Source organism: Mytilus galloprovincialis, chromosome 13 (genome assembly GCF_965363235.1).
Source record: "Mytilus galloprovincialis chromosome 13, xbMytGall1.hap1.1, whole genome shotgun sequence".
Lineage (NCBI taxonomy): Eukaryota > Metazoa > Mollusca > Bivalvia > Mytilida > Mytilidae > Mytilus > Mytilus galloprovincialis.
In genome coordinates this window covers 19,970,471-19,992,149 of record NC_134850.1, presented here as the reverse complement: position 1 = coordinate 19,992,149, position 21,679 = coordinate 19,970,471, and the positions used below count along the sequence as shown (strand labels likewise).

The 21,679-nt window shown below is 32.2% G+C and overlaps 1 protein-coding gene across 3 annotated transcripts in view; it reads right to left on the bottom strand.

Annotated features, from left to right (window-relative positions):
- Positions 1-921: 921 nt before the first annotated feature.
- LOC143057297 (uncharacterized) overlaps positions 922-21,679 on the bottom strand; it is a 50,823-nt gene continuing 30,065 nt past the window's right edge. The window contains exons 9-10 of one of the 3 annotated variants that reach the window (XM_076230593.1): positions 11,437-11,520; positions 922-3,894 (exon numbers count right to left, since the gene is read on the bottom strand). In XM_076230593.1, the coding sequence (XP_076086708.1) occupies positions 2,345-3,894; positions 11,437-11,520 (1,634 nt within the window). In that variant the 3' untranslated portion in view covers positions 922-2,344. Of the gene's footprint in view, positions 3,895-8,929; positions 10,115-11,436; positions 11,521-15,297; positions 17,628-21,679 lie in introns of those variants that run through there. The other 2 variants (XM_076230595.1, XM_076230594.1) reach the window with 2 other exon arrangements.

The window sequence follows — 21,679 nt, the reverse complement described above, 5'->3', positions numbered from 1 at the left end:
TGAAAATGAAAATACAAAAACAAATATTTTTGAAAAGCACACTTTAACTTTGTTTTACACCACTGTCATATGTCAGAAGATGTGATAAAAGTTAAGAAGATGTGATATGATTGTCCATAAAACGACTTTCACCCAGCTGAGACCAAATGACGTAGAAGTTCGCAACATACATGTTTAATCTTGTCATAATTTTAATTGAGCCTGTAATCCGACGATTGTTGTTCATTGCTGTCTGTCATAACTAATGTTGAAGTATAAATCAAATTGTTAGTATATATATAAAAGAAAATGTGGTATGATTGCCAATGAGGCAACTCTCCACAAGAGACCAAATGACACAGCAATTAACAACTATAGGTCACCGAACGGTCTTCAATAATGAGCAAAGCCCAAAGGTTCTCTTTTGAATTGTTTAAAAATTTTGCATCCATTATACTCTTATAAAGCATAGCTTTTTTGCACAGCTGAAAACAGAACAGTGACCTTGAATTATTCACAGCTTTGTCCTCTGGTCTTCATAGATAGATATCTGATGGCAATACTATCTCATTCGTCGACCTATTGAACACGAATTAGTTTGATGTTAAAAGTACTTTAAAACTTGGTTAGGTAGATTATTGTTATCGCGCAGATCAATGTAATAATTATTGATATTAGCATTTTTTAGCCAAATTAACTTCAGCATATGCTAAATGCAATGAAGCGCTGCTGAATTATTCAGCGTATACAGAATTTAGGACACGGAGTCATTAATATTGAATTAAGCGTATGTCAAAGATTGGAAGAAATTACTTTACTCTGATGATATTGAATAAGCAGTATAATGTAATCCGCTATAATGTTTCTATTGGATCAGCTAACACTTTTACTATTTATGAAGTATTTATAAAGTAATTATAATAGCTAATATTAAAACAAATATTTACTGTTTCCACATTTTAATTACAAATGACCTCAATACAATCAAACATGTACAATGTTACTACATAAGCGATTCTTAACAATAATTTGCAATATCTACTACATGAACAGGTTTAACACTGGTAATAAACTTTCATTCATTTATTATTTGTAAAAAAAAAGGTTCAGCGAATAAAATATCACATATAAAAGTTACACCTTTGAATAATTATAAAAATAAAATAATGTGTATCTTCAATCGTTAACAATGAAAAGGTTATGGATAACGATTTTATATATTCGCTAAAATAAATGTATGTTATTACATACAATCAAGAACAAACAGTTTATAATACCCATTGAACGGCATTCCTTAACAAGATTTACTGTACCAATTTTTCTGCACTTGCTCTGACGTTTTAAATTATAATCCTGGTACCTTTGATAACTTTTTATTAATATTTGTCTGCCCTTGCTAAACATCACAAACATGACAAATGTACCCGAAAAATTGTGCCTTCACAGTAGAAAATGTCTGACGCAACAAACAAAAGCAATTGTTGTTAAACGTCAATAATCCAAGTGTCGCAGATTTCTTACATAAAATTTACCGACAACGCCATGACAAAGAAAAATACGACAAGAAACAAACAAGACTATTCAATGACGCTCAGATAAAAAATTAGAAAACCAAAACAAGTACAAAGTTGAAGAGCATTGAGGATCCGAAAACAGAACATAATGTGTGCATATGACAATCGGATACAAATAAGCTCATCATAGATACCAGGATTGAAATTTTATATTAACGCCAGACGTGCGTTTCGTCTACAAAAGACTCATTAGTGACGCTAGAATAAAAAAAAGTAAAAAAAAAGCAAAATACAGTGCAACGATTTGGTTCTCTTGGTTTTATAGATGCTAGGTAAGTAACATCCTCTAAACAAACATGATAGGAAATGCAAGATCTTGAATATCGGATTAACTGGGTGATATATACTCCATATGCAAGCGTTGCTAGAACGTCTATAACGTTTGAGTGAAGTTTCGGATTTTCATTTTAGGTTTGCATCGAGCTTCATCGAAGATACCAATTGTTTGGATGATGATCTGGTAAATCTTAATGGGTAATGGTCATGTTATTCACGAGTATTTTACATACTAAATTGTATTCACCATGTAGCTTCATTTATTTTCTTAGATCTGATTGTCTATAAACTGAGACTACTATAACGTTATAGTAGTCTCAGCTATAAATAACAAGTTTTAATGAATGCACAACCTATGTCCCTTTGTTTCTGGTTGATAGGCGTCTCATTGGCATTCATATCACATCTCTCGGAATGTTATGGAAATACGGAAGAGGTAATTTAAAGTCACCATTCTATTAATTTGGCAAAAAAAGTTCAAGTTTACTTAAAAAAAACACCAGATATAGAATCAATCAACTTACATTAATTTTTTTTTGCAATGTTTGTAAATTTTCAACAAGCAGCAAGTTCTCTTTTTCTAACCATTTTCTTTCTAGTTTAAGTTTCGAAGATTCTGTTCTAAGAAATTTTATGCAGTCCGTTGACTTTTTCAAAATACGTATTTTTGCTATTCTTTTATTCTGCTTATTAACGGAAGAATTTCTATTAACACAACATATCAATTCATGGAAGAGCTTTGCCAAAACTTGTCTTTCTTCACGATTTTTTATATTATGTATTGACTTTGCGCTTGGTTTCCGTTCCCACTTTCCATTGTTATATATTCTCTTTGGTTCAGCTTTCTTTGCCTTTCCATTGTTGTATGTTCTCTTTGGTTCAGCTTTCTTTGCCTTTCCCTTGCCTCTGTTTCTCTTTGATGTGCATTTCTTTTCCTTTTCTTTGTTCTTGTTTTGCTCATTCAATTCGGTATCTTTTAATTGCAATTGTTTAAATAGTTTATTGGTGACCCAATCTTGGCTGAACGTTTTAAATGAATTAGGTCTAGGGTAATGCAGTGCCTGATCATTTTCAACTTGAAAATCATGTGACGCATCACAGATATGTTGATCATCAGATGTAGAGGGTACATTATCCAATTTACTAACAAGCGACGGTGCTCCGTTCAACGGTGCTTCGTTTGCGTAAGTGCGAGGATCAGAATATGCTGGTGCTCCATTTCCATAAGTGCAGGGATAAGAACATTCTGCTGCTCCATTCCCGTAAATGAGAGGAAAAGAACATGCTGGTGCTCTGTTTCCGTAAGTGCAAGGCAAACAACCTGATGATGTTTTGTTTGCATTCGTGCGAGTTGAAGAACATGCTGGTGCTCTGTTAGCGTTATTGCGAGGCAAAGAACATGAAGGTCCTCCGTTTGCTTTATTGTGAGGCAAAGAACATGATGGTCCTCCTTTTGGGTTAGTGCGAGGTGCAGAACATGATAGTCCTCTGTTTGCGTTAGTGCGAGGCGAAGAACATGACGGTGCTCTGTTTGCATTAGTGAGAGGCAAAGAACATGATGGTGCTCCGGTTGCATTAGTGCGAGGTGCAGAACATGCTAGTCCTCCGTTCGGGTTAGTGCGAGGTGCAGAACATGATAGTCCTCCGTTTGTGTTAGTGCGAGGCGAAGAAGATGACTGTTCTCCGTTTGTGTAAGTGCGAGGTGCAGAACATGATGGTCCTCCGTTTGCGTCAGTGTGAAGTGAAGAACATACTGGCGCTTCGTTTGCGTTAATGCTAGGTGGAGAACATCCTGGTGCTCCTTTTGGGTTAGTGCCAGGTGAAGAACATGCTGGTTTACTATAATTGTGGTGGTCATTAACCTCTAATACTGCTTTTTGTAAACGTTGTTGTTCATCCATACGTATTTTGAGGGCTGCATAACAAATGCTGCATTTATGTCTTCTAAATTTTTTAAGTGGTTTTGATGGGAAGCTCCCGCAAATCTTTCCTTTCGATATTTGATGAAGTGTAACACCATCCACGATTCCTACTGATTTCTTTTTCCATGATGATGTTTCAGGGTCTAAAATGGCATGAAAATAAAAAAAAAGTGAATATGACTTTCATTAAAAAGATAAGTAAAATCAATAATAAGGGATATATTATTTACATGTGATTATAATTACAAATTATCCCGCTCAAATTAACTATTGAATGATATTAATCATATTGACGGATTAATATTTTGAAAAAAAGTAAAAATATGGAAACTAGATATAGGAAGATGTGGTGTGAGTGTTCATTTATTTCATCAATGTGGACTAATATAAAATTTACAAAGATTTACAAAAAAACAACTTATTCCTCGTATAAAATGACGAACAATGTAATAAAAAATTGATAAAATCGTCACGTTATGTATTGAAAAATATATTTGCATCAGATACAAATTTCATTACAGACACTTAAGTTGTATTACCGTATGGCGGGTTATTTTAGAGGGTGTATAATTTCGCGATTGTCGTTGAGTTAGATATACAAATAATTTGGCGGTTATTATTTTGGCGGACTCAAAGCTTTTCTCAATACCTTTGCATATGCACCTTTAAATTGGCGGAATTTATTTTGGCGATTTTGTTCTATAAGCGAAAATAAGCGAAAATTTACACCCCGCAAAAATAACCCGCTACACGGTATACAGTACATTCCAGATTATAAATTCTTGAAATTAAACCCAATCAATGATTATAAAATAAACAAGTAATGCATTTAATAAAAATATACAAATAAACTGAGACTGTTTGCAAAATGTCAATAAAACACACTGCACACTATTGTTGAATTTCTATGCATGTTGTGGAAGGGGGCATCGGTGGCAGAGTGGTCCATAAACATAAATTATATCATTTGTCAGACATTGCTCAGATTTTAGAGTTTGCATCTCACAAAAAAGACAGATCTGTTCGACTCCTACAAAATGTATCTTAATTGTCTATGATTGTCGACGTTCTGGACCTTAAACACAAAACAAATATCTATCAATCATCCATATGGAGGATGATGGCTTGGATGTAGTATCCATGGACTATAAGTTCCCTTTGAAAAAAAATATGATTTATTCATTGTTAAAGCCTGTTTATGTTACTGTGCATCTTCGATGAAGGTCGTAGAGTTTCTCCATCTACCTGTATCTGGTTGGCTTTGATCTTCTGGAGCCTTTGTATAAGGATGTATATTTTCGGTACGAATGGTTGTCAATTTGACTTTCTTCTTTATATAACTGTGCTTTTCCTCTTAGTGATTGTTTATGCATGGTTCCTCATTACTGAATTGGTTCCCACATTGATGTCGCTGGTTTCCTTTTAGAGTTACTGAAATCTCGGTGGCATAGTCAGCCAAACCTATTGTGTCGATGTAATCTCCACGATGTTTTCAAGTTTTCATGGTTGGGTGAAATTACAGATAGCTTTCCCAAAGTCTTTTAAAAATTATTTATGATGCTAGTTGCTAACACTAATTTACCTCAACAAAGTAACATAAACAGCTATTTACAGATAAAAATAAATGTATTTTTATTTTGGATTATTATTATTACCAATGTCATTTCAACTGATCGGGCGGAGCTTACATTTTAATTTGCATAAGGACAGTCTATTTGAAGATGTGTGTGATAAGGATGATAGCCGTTAAAATTATTACTGATTTCTAATCACCTATCAGTGTCATCAAAGGATTTAAACAAGAATGTGTCCTCAGTACACGAATGCCCCACTCGCACTATCATTTTCTATGTTCAGTGGACCGTGAAATTGGGGTAAAATCTCTAATTTGGCATTAAAATTAGAAAGATCATATCATAGGGAACATGTGTACCAAATTTGAAGTCAATTGGACTTCAACTTCATCAAAAACTACCTCAACCAAAAACTTTAACCTGAAGCGGGACAGACGGACGAACAAACGGACGCACAGACCAGAAAACATAATGCCCCTCTACTATCGTAGGTGGGGCATAAAAACAATGACTGGAAACTTCATTGATGAGTTTATCCTAAAACACCTATCTATAGATGGACTGGTTTATTGTGAGCGAATCGGTTAAACTCCGCCCAGTCATGTGAAATAAATCGAGTAATATAAGATGATGACTTTTTCATTTGTAAGGGGGCATAACTCTAGAACGGTTACATCGATACAACCAATATTCAACCTTGATTTGTTTGTTGTGGTAGAAGCATTATGTATAATTTTCATTACATTTGATTGAGACAAACTTAAGTTAGAGAACAGAAACCAACTTTGGGACTTACGTATGCACAGATGGACAAAAGGTAAAACTTAATGCGGGGGCATAAAAAACTGCATTTCCAAAAACGAATGATTTGGCACGAAATAAAAACAGTTTACAAAACATAATGAACACGGGACGGGCAACTTCTATTTATCGTCGCTGTTATGCAGAAACCACGTATCTAAGGTTTTGATAATTTTTCACCAGGCATTAAAAACTGAAATCTTTTAATCGATTATTTAGAATTAAATATGTATGTTCAACTGTATGCCAAAATATCTGATCTTCTAACCAATCAATTACCAAGACGAGCAAATATTTCTGCACCTATATTGTTTTTTCAAAGCTTTTCATTATTTTTAAGCTATATTAGCTTTGAAAACCTGAAATTGATAAAACTGTACCTGTTATAATATAATCTGCCGTGCCATGTGTTTTCTTTTGAGATACGATATTTTCGCACAACAAAATGTCTCACCGATCCGACTACACTTTTTCGTCTCGTGTCAGAATTCGAGTTAATGATTGGTTAGAAGATCAGATATTTTCGCATACAGTGGATCATACCTATCTAATCTTAAATAATCGATAAAAAGATTTCCGCAAAAAATTAAGATACGAGGTTTTTGCATAACAGCGACGTTATGCTTGATACTGACAGCAAAAGTACAAAGTTTTTGGACACAATTCTCCAAAGATGGTTTCACATCAGTGCTGTTTTCAATTAATCTGTCAACCTTTTATAAAACCGCAGAATTGATGCTCAGAAATAATATAAAATGCTAAGGAAGAGTGCAAAGCATTTAACTAAGGTTCGTACATGAAATGACAGTTGTATATGTATTTTACAAACAAATTTCCTTATAATAAAAAAGAAAAAAAAAATTAAAAAAGCTTTTTTCAAAGTAACACAATTAAAATTCATTGTAAAACAAAGACATAATAAAAAGTGATACAAATAACAAAAACTGTATAAACTTAAAAAATCAATGAAACATCTACAAGGTGAGTAAGAGAGAAAAACATGCAGTATCATAACAAAATAACAAAATACAGGAAATATGACCACAAACTTCATGATCTGCAACAATGCACACACATGAATTAATCTGCCTTGTATCTCAGAAGCAACTGTATGTCCATATCATATTAAGAGAAAAAAAATGGCACACAAAAAGCAGGTCATGTCTGTATTTTTTTTGATAATTTACATTAAAAAAACTTCAAAGTCAAAGTCTATTGGAAACGAAACAAATGTCAAAAGGTTTTCTTCTATCCTTGTTGAAGAAAGGTACACATTGCCTAGATGTACCAGAGTTCCTAATCTTTCAAGAAAAAGCTCTGTCATTAACTTTAAATGACAAGTTTAACTAGCACCCCATTGTAAATTACATATAAAACAATCATGGCTGGATATTCAACCACTCTGAGTTAGTGACACGCACCAATGCTGATAAAACTGTATACCAAATACAATAAAAAATTATACATAATAATGCTAATACATTATAGACCATGATTGAGAATGCATGGCCACAACAAAATGAAATATTCTAAATACATGAAATACTTTAACATCTGTCTACCAAATACCATGGACTTATCATTAGCAATTTGTCTTTAACTATATAGATACAGATTGCCGCTATCTCACTCATATATTGTATATAAAACTATTTAAACAATATTTTTTTTGCATTTTGGTTTGATTTAAAAGCAAAAAAAAAAAGAAGCAGAATTGTCACAGGTTTATTTTGTTATATTTATTTGTGGATCATTTTCGTTTTTTTTTCACAAGACCACAAAACTATTATTTTCTGTTCAGAAATTCGCTATATATTCCACCAAATTAAATTATAAAATGTTCAATCATAAGAAAACAAACCTGAAGGCAAACCTATGACTAAAAAAACAAACAAACATGCTTTAGACTATTCTACATTTTTTTAGGCCTTAGTGATAAAAATCCAACCATAAAAAAATATCTATTTTGAAAAAAATGTGTTATTATATGATATGTAGCAAAACAATGCAGGTGAAGAATACTTTTGGCCATGTACTGTAGTTTAATAACACTCTAAAATATGCAAAAGTTTCAGACTCATTGGACTTTGACTAAAGGGGATGAATCTAATGATCCCCATTAAAATTAGATAAGCTACCATTCCCCATTGTATTATGATAATACAAATTAAAATAAAACATCATTGACAAACCAATACCTCTTCAACTAATTAAATCAAAAATGAAATCAAGTGTTTAACACTACAGGTGCAAATAAACTCATCATAGATACCAGGACTAAATTAAACATGTACGCCAGACGCGTGTTTCGTCTAAAAAAGACACTATCATGCAGTGACGCTCGAATAAAAAAAAGTTAAAAAAAGCCAAATTAAGTACAAAGTTGAAGAGCATTGAGATAAGTGATTGCACGCTTATGTCTTCCTGTCTGGTCTTAGTTGTTAAAATTGTATGTTTGAGGCCCCTCATGTGGGTGACATAGTAATCACATAATCACAATTGTTTTTGCCAAATTGAATATAGTCACATAATCTTTATTTTTTTAACAAAATAATCAAATAATAAAAAATACAGTGCTAGATATTATAAAAATAAACATGAAATATTTCAAATAATCACTGTACAAACAGCCATGTAATCACATAATTAAAAAAAACATAAGGAGGATCCCATATTTTCATTTAAAATGACTACTTAATCTTACATTGAATAAATGAAAAATTATGTCTATGGTTTGAAAAGTAAGAATAAGATGCTTCTGAACAAGAACATATCAAACATTTATCAACATCTGTCTATATAGTACAAGATCTTTAATATCTGTGCAATTGTACACTTTGCATCAAAAAAATAAATTCTAAGTTTATTTTTTTTTAAAGTCTTTTTTTTTTTATAACTAACACTCAAAAGAGAATGTAGATGTATAGTCAGACAACTGAGGAAAGATACCAGTGATCTTGTAATAATCAGGTTTGATGTAAAGATCAAGTTAATGGTAAAACAGTTATCACATTTTCACTGTGACAATGCTTTAAATTTTCATTGAGTAGAAAGTTTTGCCTTTGCAGCTTTTCTTTTTCATGTTCAAGGTCAGACGATTCTTTCGTAAGACTTATTATATATTTTTCTGCTTCTTGCAAAATTTTAATTTTTGGTATCGACTGTTTTTTATCAGAATATTTTTTAACACTATGCTTCAATTCAGTGAAAAGATCAGCCATTTTTCGCCTACTTTCACGTTCCAAAACGTTATGGTTTGTGTTTCTAATTATATTCGTAATTATTTTTTTTGGTGTTGGTGTTGGTAAAATTCCAAGGTCAACATCGTTATGGAAATTATTTCTACTTAGTTTATTAATTGTTTCTATTGGTGTTGGCCCAAATACATGTTCCAAATTGTTAGGGACATTACATCTTTTTGTTTTTGTTGCTTTCCAATTTTGCCGAATCAATATTTCCAAATTTTGTCTTTCCTGAATCAATTCTTTCAAATCTTTTCTCCGTTGACTATTGGTACAATTTTCCATAGACCAAGAACACTGTCTTACAGACTGTAGTGCTTGATTTTCTATAACTGGTGAAATCTCATGGTTTGTACTAAGTGGTGAAATCTCACGGTTTGTACTAACTGGTGAAATCACGCAGTTTGTACTAAGTGACTCATTAACGACTTTTGGAATACCAGACGAGAAGCGAGGTGCCCAGACATAAACATCTTTTGAATCAGCTTGAAGTGATAAGCATGATGGTTTACTGTAGTTATGGTGTTCATTCAGCTCTTGTATTGCCTGTCGTTGTTTTTCTTCTTCAATTTGTTTTTTAAGTATGATAAAACACTTGCTGCATTTATGTGTTTTATAATTGTGAAGTAATTTTGATAGTATTGGTATTTCTTGAAGTGCTGCATCATCACTGATTTCTGTAGATTCTATTTCCTGAGATGTTTCATTTATGTAGTCTTCAATGGTAATTACATCGATATCTGGGTCTAAAATGTCATGAAAATATAGAAAAGAATGACTGGTATCCACATGGCATTGGTCATTTGTATTGTTTGGTTGCTCTTTCATTGTACAATACCCAACATTTCCTGGCATTTATACATTATCTCAAAGAGCAATCCAGTGAAATTTGTTAGAATAATTAAGTCAGCGAGTGATGTCATCTGTTAATTCGCCTTTTCAGAATTGGTTATATTTTCAAAAGTGTACACCAGAACATCGTGATTGGTTAAAAATGTCATAAACAACGGAAATTCAACCAATGACGTGACGTTCTTTTTATTTTAGGGTACAAATAATGAAACTACCCATTATTCCTTAGATTCTGAATCGCCCAATTTATTAGTATACACCTGCCTTTATCAATTACTTTTCAATCGATGTTCAAGTGAGATTTGTTATCTGGTTTATAAACATGTTGTAAAGGAATATAAGTATCAAAATTAAAATGTTGAACTGAGTTGTTACATGATCTGATGATTGAAGCATGGAAAATGCATCTTACTGTGTACTACATGTAATATGAACACACGAGGTTAATTCGTAATTTCATAAAGACCAAACTTGGAAGTTCCCAAGCAAAATAAAATTGGATGAAAATTTTACACACTGTGGATTCAATATTATTCATTGGATAAAAAATCTTCGTGAATTTCATGATTACCTGGGAACTACGAATTTCAATATCCAACGAATTGCAAATGTTATATATAAATGTATGCAGACCTTGGCAAAAATTAGGAATTCAAATATCCACGAAAATGAAAGTTTTACTCAAGCCACGAAAATTGGTACCCATGAAAATAAATGAGTCCATAGAATTGCTTCTATGAAAATACATCACTATTCAATAATCAAGGAGCTTGTGAGTGATAAATCTACAAATATATCACACAATAATATAAGCTCACATGAAGCTTTATACCTAAATTTGAGTAGCTCTGATTTGTAGAGAAAAAACACAACTATATTTGTATGGGAAGGATGGAAACACTGGCAAATGTAAACCAGTTTGACAGTATAACACCGTCTTTGGAACTTGCTAGTTTTACCTTTTTTTCATATTAACATGTTGATTAGGAATTTGCTTTATACGAACACAGGAAATAAAGTGCACTATTTCCACTACTGTGGATTCATTACTATTAGTGGAATACCAATTTTCCTGGTTTTCGTGGGTACATGCATATGTGTGCCACGAATTTAAATGTTTAACTTAATACAAATTTCAATTTGGTTGATGCGGACTTTGGTAAACCAACAAAAAGAATCCACAATAATTTAGCTTTGCACCAAATATAAAACTCACCATCTTCACGTCGGCTGCTGATTTGTTTCGAATTAACTATCTTACAACTCAACTGGTTGTATTCACATAAAAGTAAATGTTCCGCTGCAAATGGAAAAGAAGAAAACTTGAAAATATCCTTTCTTGAAGTATGGTTACACATGACTCTCGTATATTTAAATAAATGGAGAATATGTCCCATGTCTCAATGGGACATAGATGATGCCACTCTTGTATGTTATATAAGTTTATTAGGGACATTACCGAATAATGTTTATAATGGGGCTACCAAAATGTGTACTTGATCCGAGTTTTGTGGTGAGTAGTATTGTTTGTTAGTTTTATTTTTTTGGTTGAGTCAAACTCAAGAGAACAGAAACGAAAATTTCAAACAGTTTTTTCCATTTGTAAACGGACATGACTCTAGAATGGTTGAAGGAAAACCACTTAAATTCTAACTTGATCTGCGTTTTGTTGTAATTAGCATTGTGTATAAGTTTCCTAACATCTGGTTGAAGTAAACTACAGTTAGAGAAACTAACTTTGGGACGTACGGATGGACAGAAGTACAGACAGTCACCAGGATAAAACTGAATGACAGTTCCCCTACATCTGGGGCAAAAATAGATAAGGATAAAAAAAACACGTTCGGTTAAACCAAAACATTATTTGAGGAATGTCAAAGCAGGACATTGGATCTAAAGCTGGTGTGCGCAAAGAGCAATATCCCTGTGTGAATTTGTTTTATTGCTGTTGCACTGCCATACACAATTTTGTTTAATCAAAACATTCTAATTTCACCAATGTAGTAGTATCAAATTAAAGGCGATGATTAGTATGTTGATGTGAGGCACATTTGAATGAGGTAGTCGTAAACAAAACTCTGTCATACTTTTCTAATTAACACAGGTAGAATTAAACCAAAATTATTCTCAGATCTGCAGTGACATCACAACATGTAACTGACCAATCAATGATTAGCATTTTTGTTATGTAAACAATGTTGATAGGTGATGCGGATAAGATTCCTCTAGATTTTCCATAGACTTGTTGCAAATTAATTTAATTGATATATATCATAACCAGTTGAATATAGTAATTTTACTCTTTTAATACTGTTAAAGACACTATATACTATCTCCATTTTGATTTTTAACATACTATAACCTCTGGTTAAAAAATAATCGGCAATATAAATAATCAGTTATCCCCTTCAAATAGATGAAAAATCTAGAGGATTCCGGATTTTATCACCTCCTGACAAATGTAAATGCCAGGATGTCCGGATCTGAGAATTCAGAAGCTCTGAATACTTAGCTGATGACACCATCGGGCAAATTAAAAATAAGAATGTGTCCATAGTACACGGATGCTCAACTAGCACTTTCATTTTCTATGTTCAGTGGAACCTGAAATTGCAGTCAAAACTTAAATTTGGCATAAACATTTGAAACACCATATCAAAGGAAACATGTGTACTAAGTTTCAAGATGATTGGATTTCAACTTCATCAAAAACTACCTCCACCATAAACTTTAACCGTAAGCGAGATAGACCGACGAATGGACACAAATACTAAAAACTTGCCGCTAAAATACGGAAAATAGACCTAAATACAGAAACTTCACATTTATCAATAAACCATGAAAATAGATTCAAGGTCAGATGACTCCGTCTGCCTCAGAAGAACCTGAACCTTACAATCATTCTATTTATAGTTGACATAATCTATGTATTCTCATCCTAGTTACCAGGATTATAATCTGGTATGCCAGACACGCTTTTATCGACAAGACTCATTAATGACGCTTGGATAAATAAGTTTTAAGGCTAAATAAAAGGTGAGGAGAATAGAGAACATATCTTCTTAAAAGTTTTGTTAAATGGTTAACATCTTTTTGGCTAGCCGCAAAACCAGATTCAACCCATCATATTCTCTTAAAATGTCCTGTGCCAAGTCAGGAAAATGGCAGTTGTTATCTTTCAGTTCGTTTCAGTGTGTGTTGCATTGTTGTTTGTTTTTCGTTCACTTCAGTGTTTCTGTTGTTTTCCTCTTATATTTGATGTGTTTCCCTCGGTTTTACTTTGTTACTCGGGATTTGATGTTGTCTCAATCGATTTATGACTTTCCAACAAGGGTATACTACTGTTGTCTCAGTCTGATTAAAACAAGCCCCCACTATCCACTTGCCTACAACACAAGTGGATAGTGGGGGCTGATTTTAATCAGACTGTTGTTGCCTTTATTTAGTCAATTGAAGTCTGAGGTCTGGGAAACGAATATGTTACGTTAATCTAACTTGTTCACAAAATCAAAAAAAAATCCCACACCTTTTAACTGTGCTTATCTAGTAACCTTTTGATATATCATTAGCAATGGCTAAAACAGTTTACCAAATTGCAGTTTGAATTCTTGTCCAACAATCTGATCAATTAGTAAAATATTTTAACAGATTGCTCAAGTGAAAGGTTGTTAGTTTGAAGTCAGTGCTGTGAAATAAAAAGTTATACTTACCATCCAGCCCCCATTAGTTGTCTTTTTCATGAATTTCAAACAAAATAAGGACTAAATATAATGAGTCACCGATTTAGAAGGTCTAACTTTTACATAAACACTGCTATCATAAATCAATTTTTATAATTACAGCACATTTCAGTCAGTATGTAGCTAATGGAAATATCTTTGGTTAGCTTGCTTGTTAGCTGAACCGTGAAGTCATTGTTAGGTAAGGTAAACTTCCCTCCTTTTAAAGTAGCTTAGTCCTACAGAGAGATAGATTTCTTATCTGTTTGGCTAGTCTACTATGAGTTTTGAACAGTGGTATACTACTGTTGCCTTTATTTATGTCTTTAGCGTTTTTTTTCCATTAATAGTCATGGAAATAAATTTACAAAAACATTACTTATAAATTAAAGGAAGGTGATATTTGTCAGACAACAAAATTTCGTATACATGGTATATTTAATAATAGCAGATAAGTTTTAGAACAAAATATCCAATTACAATTACACAATAATTCCTGTTGGAAAACAGGGCTATGAATTATAGACATACAAAACAAGGTTTTGAACTTTTTCTTATAAAATCTATTTATGATAGAAGTTTTCATATCAAATTTAGACCTTTTAAATCAGTGAATCGTATTATTGTAAGTACTTATTTTGTTTGAAATTTATGAAAAAGACATCAACTCAAAGGAGCTGGATGGTAAATAAAACTCATGTCCTTATCAGTATTGAAAAGGTAATAATCTGATTGTATTGAATGTATATTTTATCATGTTTATATCACAATGCTTTGAGTTAACATGTTAGTCGATATTTGAGGCATTACTAACTCACATGATGTTAATTGTTTCTAAATTGATAGCATCTGATAAGTTAAACTTGCCCAAATATGTTAACTCAATGAGTCAAATGATACAGCTGTAAAAATGTATGTAAAAAAAACTCATCATAATTCTCAGGATTGAAATTTTCAATTTCTGCCAGATGCATTTTTTGTCTGCAACAGACTCATCAGTGAGTCTCGATTCAAATAAAGTAAAAAGACCAAAAAGTTGAAGAGCATTGAGAACCAAAATGCCTCTGACAATTTTTTCAATACAAAAGTAAACCGATGAGATACCAGAGTTTATACAAGGTGCATATACAAAACTATAGAGCACTGTATAGTTTTCTCGTTTCAATTGTTTTACATTGTTATTTGGGGTCTTTTATAGCTTGGTATGCTGTATGGACTTTGCTTATTGTGAAGGCAGTAGAATGACCCATAATTGATCAGATCTGTGTCCTTTTGGTCTCCTGTGGAGAGTTGTCTCATTGGCAATCATACCATATCTTCTTTTTTATATTCAACAATTAGAAAAAAACTATACTGCATAGTCAGCTATATATATTTATTTCACAAATATACATCAACTTATTCAGTTTGAGTTACAATAATTTATTAAGTCTTTAGTTTAATATAAACAATTTATTTGAACATCATTTCTTTTTGTATGATAAGATTGATTAAACAAAATAGAAATGAAAGTTTTAATGTTTTGAAAATACTAAAAAAAAATATGATCAAACATGATTACATCTTTACAAAATCTATATAACTAAATGAGCAAATATCAAAACACTTATATTGTATTTACATTTATGTGTATTCCTTTACAAAATAAACATATATATAATAGGTACAGTGTATTGTTGGAACAAAAATTCTTATTAAATTATAAAAAGTATATATTTCAAAACCCAATGGAAAATTATGGGAGTAAACATGTAAAAGGTTTATGTTCATAATTTATTTCACATCATGAAAAGGATTTATGAAAAAAGTCTGCCCAATTTCCAGGTAAAACATTCCAAGGTCTGTTACCCTATAGTAACACATCCTTATCCTTATTCTCTTCATGCTTACCAGCTTACTAACTTCATTTGCATACTGTAAATCCAGAAATTATTGCGTGCATTAATTTATTGCAATGTTTGAAGAACAGATGAAGACAGAAGTGAGATTAATTATTGCGAAATCAGGGAAATCTGCATACAGATATATGTATAAAAGAGGGACGAAATATACCAGAGGGACAGTCAAACTCATAAATCGAAAATAAATTGACAATGTCATGGCTAAAATGAAAAGGACAAACAGACAAACAATATATAGTACACACGACACAACATAAAAAACTAAAGAATAAACAACACGAACCCCACCAAAAACTAGGGGTGATTTCAGGTGCTCCGGAAGGGTAAGCAGATTCTGCTCCACATGTGGCACCCGTCGTGTTGCTTATGAGATGACAAATCTGGTAAATAGTCTAATTTGGTAGGTCACATTTATGAAAGGGAAGGGGATATCAGAATACAAGTTCTTATTATTGTGATACTCACTCAGTCGCATTATTCACAATAATAACATTAATAAAAACCTCGCAATAATTTCTGAATTTACAGTAATGTTTTTTGCTCTAACCATCCTAAAGGTTATTTGCAAATTTGCGTTCAAGTATAAGAAATCAATTTTCTTTTTTCTGAATTTGCAACAAATTCTGTTTTGAATTCTTTAATGCGAGCATCTCCTTTTCATTAATTATTAAATATGGATTTACTCTCTTCTTTCTTGGTGGCCAATCAACAATCTTCTTAGCCCTTGTAGCCAATAAAAATTGTTGGGCATGTTACAAGCCTCTTAGCTTTAGCCAATAATGTTGGATCATCAAGTATGGCAACTGTCTTCTTTTTTTTACTACCTTGCGTAACTTTTGTCTTCTTCTTCTTACTATCTTCAGAATCTATTATTTTCTTCTTACTATCTTCTGTATCTTTTATGGTCATCTTACTACCTTTCTTATCTATCGCTAATACCAATTGTCCTTTTTCATTAATCTTTGGCATTATAGATACCTGATTGAAGCCATTCTGGTCTCCTTCAGAAGCATTTGTTTTCGTCTTCTTGGGTAATTGGTTCAATGTTACTACTGTTATCTCTACATCCTTCATATGAGTCGATGGTGATGGTATCAATAAGTTCTGTTCATTTAACAAATAAGATTTGGACTTATTTTTATCAATAAATATTGAATCCTTCTGAATAGAGGATTTAGATTTTTCAGGTTCACACCAATAAGGTAAGCTATAGCTATGGTAAAACAAAGGATTATAATAATTTATTACTTTTTTAAATTCATCTTCACTTTGTTGAAGCATATGATGTGGCAACTGTTCGTGAACTATTTGCCCATTAATACCTTGTGTAGCTTTTATAGATAAGTTTGTGTTTAAAAAACGATCTTTATCTGATGTCTCATTTGATGCTTGTTTATTTAAATTAGAATTTACTAGCTCCTCCTCTTGTTCCTCCTTTCTGATATGTTGTATATCTGTCAGATAAGGTGAGCTACTATGAGTAATACTATAAATGTCCAAGGCGTTGCCCTTCTGAAGGGGAATATTATCCAATGTCCCTGAATCATCTTCCGTGGCCATTCTAACATGTTGTATATCTGTCAGATAAGGTGAGCTATTATGATTAATACTAGCATGACTACAAGTGTCCAAGGCTTTGCCTTTTGGAAGAGGTGTATTATCCAATGTTCCTGCATCGTTTTCTGTTTTCATTCTCGTTGTATCAAATTCCTTTGATAACTTGTCATCTTCTACTAGAGATTCGGTAGCTGGTTTCCTGCCTCGTTTCTTACCATGTTTAAGTTTAGCTGAAAAAGTATTTACAATGAATTAAATGATGAAATATGATAAGGCCAATATAAACAAATATATAATGACGTGTGGTTTCAGTTGATCAACAGACCCTAAGTTAATAAACCCATTGTCCCTAGAACGTTTTTCTAATTTCCAAAAAAAAATATTGAACGATCCCATTTTGTGGAATGTAAACCTCCGTCATCTCATCTGAATTTCCAAAAGAAGCATCTGTTACAGCTAATAAACTCAACAAATTCTTAACAGAATACAACATAATAATCAATACCTTACAACCATATTGTTTTCAAGAAACATTGGAATGACAGAGTTTCTTTTTAGATTTTCTTTTTTGAGTCTAGGTTACAGAACAAGTATATGGTTTCCAAAGAATAAATAGATTGATTGATCAATGTATGTTGCTGTCTTGATGCCTTCTATTGTCTTGGTTTTAGTGTACCAGTCTAATTGACATTATTGTTTTACATTATCATTTCAGGGCCTTTTATAGCTGACAATGCGGTATGGGCTTTGCTAGTTATTGAAGGCCTTACAGTGACCTATAGTTGTAAATGTCTATGTCATTTGGTCTCTTGTGGAGAGTTGTCTCAATGGCAATCATACCACATTTTCTTTTTTTCATATAAACAAAATCTGATTTTAGTTACAAAAATAAAGAATATCAGTGATATTGTTGGCTTTTTTCAAAACTACTTCTACCCTTTTTTATTGGGAAAATATGCGTCATTTTTATCAAATTGGGAAATTTATAATAAAACATGAATTTGACTGGAACTTCAATTTGCAGACCCCCTTTCAAGAGATAAACATTCACTTGAAATAAGACCCCTCATTGTCAGTGATGATACATAAATAGACTCTCAAATCTGATCATATAGTCATTTTAGGCATGAAAATGTTTAAACAAGTGTTTTTCAGTTTGAATTCATGCACAATTACTACTGAGACTGCACTATTTGGGAAAAAGTTAGTCTATTTGGGAATAATTTTAAGCCAATTTTTTTTTCAAATTGGGGTTCTTCTCCAGGGGAAAAGCCTTTATTCTCCGGTAATTTAAGGCAAACAATATCACTGAATATATAGAATTGTTTTATAGATCAAAAATTTTTTTTTATACTTTTTTATAACAATTTCTATGTGCATCTATCTAGACCTGTCTAATATTATCTGAGTTTTAAATATGATCACTTATTTGGCAAGTTTATCTCTTAATTGCTAATATCAAATTTCCATTGGGGGTTAAGTTTTTTTTAATTTTATCAAGTTTGAAAACATTTCATCTTGTAGTTGCAGAGAAAAATAATTTAAAATATTAGTTAGAATCAAAGATTGCAAAACATTATCAATATTTTTCATACAGCTAGAACCAAATGAGGATAACTTTGTAACAATGTTGGTTAAACTGTCAGAGTATTTTCAAACAAGAATGTCACTGGGGTAAAGCTGATGACCGTAACTGCATTCACGGTCATCCCAAGATGTCGGATGAAAAATTAGGTCAGTTTCTGTATTGTCTGTTTAAGTGTTTCTATATCTTTTTCTTCGCAAATCATACATTGAAACGATGTAAATTTATAAAAGAATCACTCGAAAATCACTAATTACTTCCGAGAAATGTGCATGAAACGGGAAATTCGATTTGAAAAAATCGTTAAGATGACCGTAAATCATAATCAAAATATTTTCAAGATGACCGTAACATAAAACAAGGATGACCGTGATTGGTAAAAAGATGACCGTAACTTGTAAAGGATGACCGTAATTTGTAAAGACTGACTGTAATTTATATAGGACGACCGTAACTTTTACTGGATGACCATCAATTCTAAGAAATATCCGTATTGTATTCAAAGCTTTTTTGTTGAGTTTGTCGATCTCAATAGGGACTCGGTTAGCGGATATAAATATGTTTCATAAATTTCTTTTTTTAAACTATAATATAATTGGCCATATTTAGGATTTATAACAATGATAGTAAATTGCATATTTCTTGTAAACAATGAAATATTTATTGATATCGACGTTAAAATTTTAACACAAATTGACAGCGATACGACGAAAATTTGAAGAAACATGAATGTGTCCCTAGTACACGGATGCCTCATCTACACTATCATTTTCTATGTTTAGTGGACTATGAAAATGGGATAAAACTGTAATTTGGCATTATAATTAAAAAGATCATACTATAGGGAAAATGTGTACTAAGTTTCAATTTTATTTAACTTGAAGCTGGACAAACAAACAGACGAACGGACGAACGTACGCACAGACCAGAAAAACATAATGCCAATAAATGGAGCATTAAAAACATTAATAATACATACGAATATTTGGTAATCGAGCCCATGTGTATGGTTCAAGAGGAAGCAGATTAAAATCTGAATTTGTCTTGATATATATGCAGGCGGAAACACTTTTGAAATAGAACAAAAGAATCGAAGCTCTGTGTGTATCGAGAAAGCGATAAATGTTAACTGTAATGTTTGATATAGTAACAAAATTTTAAAAAGTTAATAGAAACAAATAAAACGACAATTTTCTTATTTCAAAAACACCATTTGCATAAGTTTTCAATGTATCTATTACATAGTAATGCAAAACAATAAGATATCAAGTCGACGACATGGTTCTTATCGGGGCCTTTTATAGCTGACTATGCGGTATGGGCTTTGCTCATTGTTGAAGGCCTTACGGTTACCTATAATTGTTAATGTTTGTGTCATTTTGGTCTTTTCTGGATAGTTGTCTCATTGGCAATAATACCACATCTTCTTTTTTATATATAGTATCTATAAGTTGGATGTAGAAAATGCATAACCTCCGATTTTTTTTTTATCACGGACGGAGAACATATCAATCTTTTAGTTCAGAAATTTTCGTGTCTGCCCTTCCATTATGTGAATCAAGAAAAAAATCCCCAAAACAGGTAACGATTGTATCGAAAAGAGAAAAATCGAGTGCACCTTTTTATGTTTGGGCATGTTTGGGTGTATATTTTGTCTTTAAAACGTACAAAGCAAGAGTATTTTATATAGCATCTCGCTTCAGATTCTATCATTATTATATATCAAACTACAGGTTGACTTTGTAACGTAAAAAAATGACAGTACGAAAAGATGAAATATATGGGTCAAGTGAGATACCTATCTAATGAATCACAAAAACAGAGTAGGTGTGTTCGAATAGCTATTTTTTCTAAAAGTACTTGACGACAGTCTTTTAATTTGGATGATGAAAATGGATATCTTCGAAAAAATATGATTTTCTTGTGTGTGATAACTAGGGTTTACAATCTTCAACCACTAAAATTGTTTAGTCTGCCCTTCCACGAAATATTTTATTAGAATTTTTTTAAATGCTTAAGAATTTTCAAAAATTCCATCTGACATCCGAACAGACAATATTTTTAAGTTGAATCAATGCAGACAAGATCATTAACACGCCCTAACATAAATAGGTGCACTCGATTTTCTCTTTCGATACAATTGGTACCTATTTTTGGGAATTTTTTCTTCAGACACATAATGGAAGGGCAGACACGAAAATTACTGAACTAATAGATTGACATGTTTTCCGTCCGTGGTAATTTTTTCAAAAAAAATCGGAGGTTATGCATTTTCGTCATCCAACTTGAAAGATACCCATGTCGTCGACTTGATGTCTAATTGTTCTGCTTAACTATGTACTAGATAAATTGAAAACTTATGCAAATGGTGTTTTTGAAATAAAACACCTCGTTATTGAGAAGAAAATTGCAGTTTTGTTTGTTTCTATTAACTTTTAAAAAATTTGTCACTATAGTAGACAATACAGTAAACATTTATCGCCTTCTCTAATAAAGAGCTTCGATTCTTTTGTTCTATTTCAACCTGGTTTCCGACTGCTTTGCTGGAGCTCACCTTCACTGATAAAACTCTCATATTAATATGTGTATACCAACACGATTAATCATTTGATACAAAAAGATAGTTATATAAATACGGATATTTCTTAGAATTGAGGGTCATCCTTTAAAAGTTACGGTCATCATTTACAAATTACG